The sequence below is a fragment of the Montipora foliosa genome, chromosome 4 (genome assembly GCF_036669935.1).
Source record: "Montipora foliosa isolate CH-2021 chromosome 4, ASM3666993v2, whole genome shotgun sequence".
NCBI lineage: Eukaryota > Metazoa > Cnidaria > Anthozoa > Scleractinia > Acroporidae > Montipora > Montipora foliosa.
Window position 1 is genome coordinate 38,434,093 of NC_090872.1, and position 10,618 is coordinate 38,444,710.

At 39.5% G+C, this 10,618-nt stretch overlaps 2 protein-coding genes across 2 annotated transcripts; both read left to right on the plus strand.

The window, feature by feature from the left end:
• Nucleotides 1-5,081: 5,081 nt before the first annotated feature.
• Nucleotides 5,082-6,541, plus strand: LOC138001315 (uncharacterized protein KIAA1958-like). The gene is made up of 2 exons (XM_068847966.1): nt 5,082-5,199; nt 5,313-6,541. Exons 1-2 carry the CDS (start codon nt 5,082-5,084, stop codon nt 6,539-6,541), a joined length of 1,347 nt encoding a protein of 448 aa, XP_068704067.1.
• A 437-nt stretch (nt 6,542-6,978) lies between these two features.
• On the plus strand, nt 6,979-8,538 carry LOC138001316 (uncharacterized protein KIAA1958-like). Its single transcript, XM_068847967.1, has 2 exons — nt 6,979-7,096; nt 7,209-8,538. The coding sequence occupies exons 1-2, from the start codon at nt 6,979-6,981 to the stop codon at nt 8,435-8,437; spliced, it is 1,347 nt and encodes a 448-aa protein (XP_068704068.1). The 3' UTR covers nt 8,438-8,538.
• Nucleotides 8,539-10,618: the final 2,080 nt, after the last annotated feature.

Genomic DNA, 10,618 nt, shown 5'->3' on the forward strand with positions numbered 1-10,618 from the left:
ATTATCCCTCCCGCCCCCCACCCCCACCGTATTTGTGATGGTGGTGAGGCTATAGCTTTTCACGAGCACACAGTTGGGATGCAGGGCTGGCGCAGTTGTGAGAGCACTCGCCTCCACCAATGTGGCCCGGGTTCGATTCCCAGACTAGGCGTCATACGTGGGTTGAGTTTGTTGGTTCTCTACTCTGCACCGAGAGGTTTTCTCCGGGTACTCCGGTTTCCCCTCTCCTCAATAACCAACACTTGACTTGATTTGTGTTAATTGTTAATTTCAATTTACAGTGTCCCCAATTAGTGCTTCAGCGCTAGAACGACTAGACACTTAAATAAACTTCCTTTCCTTTCCTTTCCTTTCACTTGTGTCAAAAATCATTCATGACATGTTGAATATTTGGCGCCAACGGCACGCGTGAACATTAGCGTTCAAAACGCCATCCCACACTGGGGAAACCTGCTTACGCCGACAGTCAGAAGTGAACCTGAAGCTGATGGCTCTAGTGCGCGGCGAGCTTTGCTCTTGGGTAATGGACTTTCGGTTTCTGATAAATAGACCAGGCATTAATTATGTAACATCAATGCTCATGGGTTCCCGTCAGAAAGTAATAAATATCTTTTCAGAAACAGTTTTCCCTCAAGAAAATTTAACCCTTTCTTTTCAGCAATTTGTTTTTTTTTTTTCGACGTTAATCAATGTAAGCCATAAAATCAATTTGCAAGGTGGGGAATTCTGCGAAACTTATCAACACAATTCACAATTATGTGCCTTTGCTGTGATAAAAAACCAACAAATTCCCTAACTTTCAAATTTAAAGTACCAAAAATAAAAAATAACCGATTCTTTTTTTATTTTGCACTGCCTGGCCATTTTGGATTCCCGAAAGTTTTGTATTTACCTTGTGAGGTCAATTCTCTAATTCCCACTCTTTAGTCTCTCTGGCACTACTCAATATGCCCACTCCCACTGAAATAATACTTGATATCTGGAATTAAGCTGTCGACAACAGCATAATCGTAAAAGTAACTAAATACGATCTAAAACGTTTACACGTCAGTTCCAGGACAGGCATTTGAGACAAACATCACTTGTTTTAAGAAAATAAATTGAAAACCAAATAATGGTCTCCTAAAAGGCATGCCACCTGTACATACATTGATCAGTGAAGTGATGTGGTTAATTTTTCCCTTGGTTAGTGACTTAAATTACAGAAGAATATTTTTTTTCGAACGTCAGAGAGCAATGTATTTTTCATGCAACTGTTTATAACATGAAAACTGCACTTACCTCAATTTTAAAAAAGCACTTAGGAAAGCATACTTTCTCAGATGAAAGGGCCTGTCTCGTGGCAACCAATCAAAAAAAGAAACATCTCTCTCCCGGAAATTCAAATCGAAGCTGTTATTGCCGGAATTTTAAGTCACATTTAGTTCTCCTTTTTGAATTAAGTTCGCTCTCTTAAAACCGTTTTAGAGTCTGTTCCCGGTGAAACTATTGAAAGGGACATAAGCTCGAACTAACTCTGTTCTACGAATTTACTTATTTCGAAATCACCCAAGGAAAGACACATACAATTTACCAATTTTTGTCCTCGCCGAATGTGATCCACATTAGTTATCTTGAAAAAAAGAAGTCAGTTTTAACATCTTATTCGCAATGCATAAAACGTACCTTAGTCACCAAAGAAGACCATTTTGACAGCGCAAAACGCCGCGATATTTTGGGGAAGCTGGTTTATCTTCTAGTTCAGTTTCACTTATGAAGATGTCAGGTATAACTTTGGATTAATGTGACTTTTAACTGAAGCTTGTACTTTGGCTTTTTCAATGCATTATCTCCAAAAATCCTTGTCAGGTGTCAAGTACCTTGACTGTGACAAGTGAGCCATTATTATGGCCAAAGTTTTAAATAAGATAAACCAACAATGTGCTAAATATTTATGCAACGGCAGAGTAATGTTTCCAGTTTGTCTTTATTTCATGGTCAAAAGGATGGCAAATTTAAAAACCTTCGAGATTTTTCTATTTAAAAGCATCTTTTGTCGGTGAGGATTTCCAAAGAAGGCGTTTCACCTAATCTTAAGAGGTTATTTGTTGCTTTCCTATGCAAATTGTACCTTGAAACGTTCCTTTGTTATGTTTTTCACCTAAATTCAGAGTCGTGTTAAATATAAAGACCTGAGCTGTTAAAAGCATATCAAAAGAAACTATGCGTGGGCATTTTCAAACATTGTAGTCAGTGAAACATTTGCAAGAGTCAGGAATGGCAAAATTCTAATGAACAGCCTGCTTTCGATGTTAACCACCTTTTAACCGCCCACTCCACTCCTCGAAGTTCGACACTTTTGTATAATACAAAACTTTTAGCGCCCACAATTAGTGATAAGTAATTTTGTTGACATTGTGTCGTTCCTAATTTTACTCTGAAAAACTTGGCAGCGAAACTACTGGACAATCGACAGTACTTAAGTGATCGAGTTTCTTTCCGCACTGCAATTACCGCCTTTTTGTTGAAAGGAAATTAAGGTGACAGGTGATGGCGATAAAATTGCAAATAGCATACGATACGATAGAAACATAAATTTATTCCTTCTTAAGAGGCCCAAGTAGACTACCTTCTTCCCTTAAAAAGGAAAAATTGCACCAGATCCTTGTGATTTAGTGATGGTTTACATGACCTACTGTAGTTTCTTTTTCGTTCAGTGTCTACTTGGGCTCAAGAGAAGGCATTCAAACAAGAACACATTCGGGACCCGTTCCAAATTACTGGCGTTTTTCAAAGGCTGTAATCAGACGAGAGAAAAAAGATCTCAGGCCGCGGTAGCCGGGTTCCGAAATACGCGCATGCGAAGTGGGATCAATTTTCGAAACAGGTGGCAACCACCGAAGGAAACTTTCTCAACTTTATGAGCCCAGTTGGACAGGTTGACCCGGTTTCCGAGGTCTCCCCTCAGCTCTAAATCCTTTGCGTTCACGTGAGAGGGCGGGCTGGCTCGGTTGCTGAGATCTCAGGCTGGACATTTTGCCATATGAACACTTCAGCGCGTTTACCGGGAAGAAAATAATGCCTTCATTTTCGTGATAGAACGGACATTACCGAGTTTTTATTCCTCTTTTCTTCGATATCGAAGCTCGGAATAGTTGCGTTTGATAGTTAAGGCAAAGTCGAAGGACATTTCAGCTTGTTTATTAATGCCTGAATGGTCGCGTCACTACTTTTCACCTCGGAAACCGGGATGGAAGTCGCCATGTGAACAGAAAACATTTTCATCCCGGTAACCGAAATAACTGTAAATACTTAAATGCAAGGAAATCACTTTGGGTCAGTTTGGAACTTTATTTTCATTATTTTGTAACTTAAGGCTGGTTCACATTTGACATAGCGTCATGAGAATTCAGTGTTGAACTGGGAAAACACCGCCAAGAATACAAATATTGAATATGTTCAATGTTCTTCAGCTTTTGCTCTCTGAATTCATACATACAATTGTTATTCTTGTAATGCTCCCAGGCGTATGGTGGCTTGTGTGATGTGCAGCCCAAAGTTTAATTCTATTACTACTCTTCACGTCTGCTCACTTTGAATGAAAGGTATTATAATAAGGTATTATTTATTTATATGCACAGTGGTGGCTATACAGCAAACCATGCTGTTCCAAACTCTGCTTACAGTGTACAAAGAAAACACATATTAACCAATGCTACAAATGCTCAGTCCAAAATTATGAAGACCCAGACCAATGTTATGCACACATCACCAAATCCAACAAAAAAAGCATGCAAAACACTTCACAAATTTATACGTTCGATTTGTTAAGAATTATACTTTAAATTTTGCTTTTTGAACAATTCTTAATTGGCAACAGTTGAACTTTTTGAAATTTAGATGTAAATACTATCCTACAGTAAAGGTATACAAAAATTTGGTTTTATCAACGAAGTTGATAATGTAAATTGGCCACCGTACAGAGATTCTTAAAGCTCATTCTAAAAGCTCATTCAGCCGTTTTAGAATCTCTGTACGGTGGTCAATTTACATTATCAACTCCGTTGATAAAACGGATGTATGAATAAGCTTAATTGATTCTAATTCGGTTTGTACACAAACCAAAGCAAATAAATGAAGTGGTTGATCTTCATTCAGTATTCCAAAGAAATCTCACCTTAATATCCTGACATTCCTCGATAATCTTTAGTAAGAGTAAACTCTGATCGCTGCTGTACTAAGTGTTTCCGTTAGCAAATTTACTTGTATCAATTAATAGATAACCTTTTTTTTCTTTAATGCAACAAGTAGCAGCTACTTAAAGTTACAGGGTTTCTGTCTGGTAAACTTTCGCCACTTTCCAAATTTTACACGTGATTTCTTCGCTCTGACTAATCGTGGTGGTTTGCTATAGGGTATGTGCACGGCGGCCATATTGGAGGACCGAAACAAAAGAATGATATTCCTTTGGGGAATAAATGTTATTTTTATGGAAATATCTTTAATTGTTTTGGTCCTCCAACATGGCCGCCGTGCTCATGCTCTATAACTGGACAATTTGTTTAGCTGTTAGTGCATCCCACGGTAACGCTCTTAGGCCTCTTGTTCTTCATAGAGGACGGTAACACAGAAGACTGGACACTTATGGAATTACAAAAAATCTCATTTGCATGCTTATCGCAAGTATTTTCAGAAAAGAATTTTAAAAAACCAAGAAATATTGCACGCCTAAGAATCGAAGCATTAAGTTAACACGATTGAAGGGAGCTTCGTTTGAATAATTGACGCGATTATTCCTCAGATTAAATGGATGTACGAGGATTCGGTCCAAAACAACATTGCTCAGCCATGACAGGAGCGAGGTGACAACTGGGGGACCTGTGCTTGAAATCTAAAAATGGCGCAAAACGTTCGTCCTGATTACCTGCTGAACTTTATTAACCTCAACGGCATTTGTTTTCGTTTCGTTTTCTGCTGTTTTTCTTTTTTGACACCAACAATAATAATGTTTAGTATAAATACACAGGTGATTATACAAAATCGCGCGCTCTCATTGGCCCGCTATCTCGGATTATCAGCCGATAATCACCTCGACGAACAAAATGGCTGCCAGTACTCGTTTTGCCACTGTAAGTGAAGATGAAATTGCAAATTTTAAAGAAAACGCTGTCCCTAAATCGACCAAAGAGGCTACCAAATTTGGTGTTAAGCTATTCAAAGGTATAAAAAGTAAATTTTCATGTTTTCTTAATCAAGTGCGAGTCGACCGATAATGTTCAAAGTTACAAAGTTATGACAACAAACTGTTTACATTTTCAACATTTTTTTCTCAGAATGGTTTAAACATCAAAGCGAGTTTACAACAGAGTTTGAAAATATGGAAGTCACGGAGTTAAACAAATGCTTGTCAAAATTCTATGTGTCAGCGAGGAAAGGAGACGGAAGTTATTACAAAAAATCAAGTTTACTCTCGATCCGAGCTGTAAATGACCGGCATTTGAAGTCACCTCCGTACAACAAGCAATTCAGTATTTGCAGCAACACAGAGTTTCACGAGGCCAATAAAACACTGAATGCTTACCTTAAACATCTGTCAAGCTCAGGCAAAATATCGGCAACGGTTCACAAAGCGCCATTAACAAGAGAGGTCGTCCAAAAGCTGTACGAGAAAGGCGAACTTGCTACGTCAACAACAAATGACCCTCGCGTCTTACTTCAAACCGCTTGGTTTTTCATTTCCCTGTACTTTGGAAAAAGAGGCAGAGAGAATCAAGCTCTGATGAAAAAGTCAATGCTTCAACTAATAAAGACCACCAATGGCGGAGAATACTTCCAATTGAACAGAAATGAACCGGGAACTGTCCTAACAACGAAGAACCACACTGGGGGCCTTGAAGCGACAGAAGATCATTCAGACGGGAAGTTTTTTTCAAAACCAGGCATGGAAAGATGTCCAGTAGAGCTTATCAAGGTATACCTGTCACACCTGAATCCTGAAAACAAAGCTTTCTTCCAAAAGCCAAGAGATTTAAGTGCCAAATTCAGTTCGGCTACTTGTACAGTTTGGTATTCCGCCTGTAAGCTTGGCCACAACACCCTCGAGAATATGTTGAGAAACATGACCACCAGAGCTGGAATTTCACCATATTTAACCAACCACTCGATGAGAGCAACCACCGCCACAGTTCTGTCATCCAACAACATTGAGACCCGTAGAATTAAGGCGGTCACAGGTCACCGAAGTGACACAAGCATCCAGAGCTACTGTGAAAGACCAACACTTTACCAGTTCAAAGATATGTCTTCGGCCCTCTCTTCCTTTATCGAGGGCAAGGAAAAACAGCAACTTGATATCACAGGTCCAACTCAAGACTCAAGACTGGCAATTACGGCTCCAGCCGTCGGCTCTGGCGATGCTTCAGTCCCAAGGCAGAGCTACCTCAGTTCTCAACAAGATAATTTTCTTATCGAACATGGTTGTAATCCTGGCGCCATTTTACCTTCTGGTTCTTTCAATAATTGCTCATTCAATTTTAACGTTAACTTGGCGAACTCACGTTAACTTTGTCTGTGCAAAATGTGGGAAAAATTTTAGACTTTACACATCTTTTGCAATCCGACACAGTTTGTTTGTCAGTTATGAATGAAATGAGAAACTTTGCAAATTTACCTCGCTTCACTGCACAACTTTCACGTGACAACGTGACCTGCGCTTTCGAGGAGGAAATAAAAAATTTTCGAATTGAAATGTTTCTGTTTTTTCGCTTTTTTGAAATAATCACCTGTGTATTTATACTAAAACAATTATTCGCCTCAGGCTAAGTGATCATCGGTGAATATTCACCGAGACTTCGTCTCGGTAAATATTCACCGATAATCACTTCGCCTTCGGCGAATAATTGTTAATTAGTATAAATACACAGGTGATTATACAAAATCGCGCGCTCTCATTGGCTCGCTATCTCGGATTATTAGCCGATAATCACCTCGAGGAACAAAATGGCTGCCAGTACTCGTTTTGCCACTGTAAGTGAAGATGAAATTGTAAATTTTAAAGAAAAAGCTGTCCCTAAATCGACCAAAGAGGCTACCAAATTTGGTGTTAAGCTATTCAAAGGTATAAAAAGTAAATTTTCATGTTTTCTTAATCAAGTGCGAGTCGACCGATAATGTTCAAAGTTACAAAGTTCTGACTACAAACTGTTTACATTTTCAATATTTTTTCTCAGAATGGTTTAAACATCAAAGCGAGTTTACAACAGAGTTTGAAAATATGAAAGTCACCGAGTTAAACAAATGCTTGTCAAAATTCTATGTGTCAGCGAGGAAAGGAGACGGAAGTTATTACAAAAAATCAAGTTTACTTTCGATCCGAGCTGCAATTGACCGGCATTTGAAGTCACCTCCGTACAACAAGCAATTCAGTATTTGCAGCAACACAGAGTTTCACGAGGCCAATAAAACACTGAATGCTTACCTTAAACATCTGTCAAGCTCAGGCAAAATATCGGCAACGGTTCACAAAGCGCCATTAACAAGAGAGGTCGTCCAAAAGCTGTACGAGAAAGGCGAACTTGCTACGTCAACAACAAATGACCCTCGCGCCTTACTTCAAACCGCTTGGTTTTTCATTTCCCTGTACTTTGGAAAAAGAGGCAGAGAGAATCAAGCTCTGATGAAAAAGTCAATGCTTCAACTAATAAAGACCACCAATGGCGAAGAATACTTCCAATTGAACAGAAATGAGCCGGGAACTGTCCTAACAACGAAGAACCACACTGGGGGCCTTGAAGCGACAGAAGATCATTCAGACGGGAAGTTTTTTTCAAAACCAGGTATTGAAAGATGTCCACTTGAGCTTATCATGGTATACCTGTCACACCTGAATCCTGAAAACAAAGCTTTCTTCCAAAAGCCAAGAGATTTAAGTGCCAAATTCAGTTCGGATACTTGTACAGTTTGGTATTCCGCCTGTAAGCTTGGCCACAACACCCTCGAGAATATGTCGAGAAACATGACCACCAGAGCTGGAATTTCACCATATTTAACCAACCACTCGATGAGAGCAACCACCGTCACAGTTCTGTCATCCAACAACATTGAGACCCGTAGAATTAAGGCGGTCACAGGTCACCGAAGTGACACAAGCATCCAGAGCTACTGTGAAAGACCAACACTTTACCAGTTCAAAGATATGTCTTCGGCCCTCTCTTCCTTTATCGAGGGCAAGGAAAAACAGCAACTTGATATCACAGGTCCAACTCAAGACTCAAGACTGGCAATTACGGCTCCAGCCGTCGGCTCTGGCGATGCTTCAGCCCCAAGGCAGAGCTACCTCAGTTCTCAACAAGATAATTTTCTTATCGAACATGGTTGTAATCCTGGCGCCATTTTACCTTCTGGTTCTTTCAATAATTGCTCATTCAATTTTAACATTAACTTGGCGAACTCACGTTAACTTTGTCTGTGCAAAATGTGGAAAAAATTTTAGACTTTACACATCTTTTGCAATCCGACACAGTTTGTTTGTCAGTTATGAATGAAATGAGAAACTTTGCAAATTTACCTCGCTTCACTGCACAACTTTCACGTGACAACGTGACCTGCGCTTTCGAGGAGGAAATAAAAAATTTTCGAATTGAAATGTTTCTGTTTTTTCGCTTTTTTGAAATAATCACCTGTGTATTTATACTAAAACAATTATTCGCCTCAGGCTAAGTGATTATCGGTGAATATTCACCGAGACGAAGTCGAGGTGAATATTCACCGATAATCACTTCGCCTTCGGCGAATAATTGTTAATTAGTCAAATGGTATATGAAGAATAAAAAGAAAAAGTTAAGTTGACTAGAAATCGCCTCGGGCTTGAACTTGACTCGTGATGCGCTATAATTATGCAAAGATAGCAGTGGGTCTCTCTATTTGGCCTTAGTGCGAAATCCTCTAGCTTACTGTTCTCAAGTCTGGAGCCTTCAGACAGTTACTCTATTGTACAGCTTGGAAAGAATACAGCGCCGGGCCACCAAACTGATTTTGTCACTACCCTTTAGGACAGAGTTTAGCTACAAGACCAGGCTACTTCGATTAGAACTTGTGCCCTTGTGTTACTGACACGAATACTTGGACCTTGTATATCTCTTCAAGCCCATTGCAAGCGATCCATACATCTCTTTAAATATTCCTATGAGAAGCACGCGTTCCACAAATCCGTCAAAAGGCTTAATTTTAAATATACCGAGATCTAAAACCGTCACTTTTGAGAACAGTTATTATTGTAGAGCTCCGGGTGTATGGAATATTCTACAACCGCATCTCAGGGACTGCAGCATCCCCATAAGCCAATTCAAGAAGGAACTATATTCCTATTATATGAACTTGACCAGTCTTTATTTTGATATCGATCGGCCTCAAACGTTTAAATCAATATGTGTCAAATGCCACGCCTGTCGGCCTATCCCATCGCTTGCTGTTTCAACTTGCTGTTATTAGCCTTATTTCTTGTATATATATTGTTGTATTTTAATTAGTTAAATTAACGGGGATCTTTTGTCTGGAGCTGTCGCTCTGTAAGATTACCCGGCCAATTGGCGAAGCCTATAAATAAAATAAATAAAATAAAATAAACACAACCCTACCCTAACTGATCCTAAATGAGTTGATCAAGAACCTCAGAAATTTTACCTCCTGATAGGGTTCAAAATTAAACTTAGTTTCATGAATAAAGAACCCCAATGATTGTAAGAGGAGTATGGTCTCTTTAACAGCTGAATTGAGCTCGGCCAAAATTAGAACATCATCTATGTATCTGACTAAGCAAATGCTTTGGATCTAAGTGTACTATGAACAGGCTTCATGAGTTTAGTAAATAGTCTAGGAGCTGAAGCCAGACCATTTGGCAAAGCAACATATTCAAGCAGCTGGTTCATAAACACAAACCTCAAGTAATGCCTGTGCTCATCAGCTATACTTACAGAATAGTAAGCATCCTTCAGGTCAATGACTGCCATGTATGAACCTGGCTTGACAAGGGTAAGGGCAGACTGGAGTGTCTCCATTTTAAAATGGTGCTATGTAGTAAACGCATTCAATTGCTTCAGATTTAGGATCATTCGAAAGGAGCCATCCCTTTTTGGCCGAATTAACACGAAAGAGATAAATTGCCCTGTAAATGGAATAGCCTTCCTGATAACTCCTTTTAGAAGCAATTTAGCTATGTCTACTTCAATAATTCCCTTTTCTCTGTGCGTGTAGTTTATCAGATGTTTTGGCGCGTAATGTTGGACAGGCTCCGCATCAAACTCAAGATGGCAGCCCTTAACCATGTCAAGAATAATAGAATCAGATAATAGATTGTCCTCCAGGTTTCAATAAAATTTGTTATATTTCCAGCCATGAAACAAGTGACACAGTTACTTTCCACACTATGGTTAACTGTTTTGCTGCTCAACTGCCTTTGTTAGGAGCTCGAAACTGGCTCCCTTTGTGAGGATACTTCTTGCCGGGGTACTAGGAACCCCGGCTGTGCTGGTTTTTTGGCCTGTTCTGGTTGTAAGAGTTTCTCCCAAAACTAGTGCCAGAGGTAGGTGAGTAGTTTGCCTTTGTACCTCTCTGGAGTTTGGCTCCAATTTTATTCTCATCC

Bases quoted from the DNA above. Each gene is read 5' to 3' on its own strand.
- LOC138001315 (XM_068847966.1), top strand. From the start codon at position 5,082: ATGGCTGCCAGTACTCGTTTTGCCACTGTAAGTGAAGATGAAATTGCA. The intron at 5,200-5,312 runs GTATAAAAAGTA...TTTTTTTCTCAG, and splicing joins TGGTGTTAAGCTATTCAAAG to AATGGTTTAAACATCAAAGC.
- LOC138001316 (XM_068847967.1), top strand. From the start codon at position 6,979: ATGGCTGCCAGTACTCGTTTTGCCACTGTAAGTGAAGATGAAATTGTA. The intron at 7,097-7,208 runs GTATAAAAAGTA...ATTTTTTCTCAG, and splicing joins TGGTGTTAAGCTATTCAAAG to AATGGTTTAAACATCAAAGC.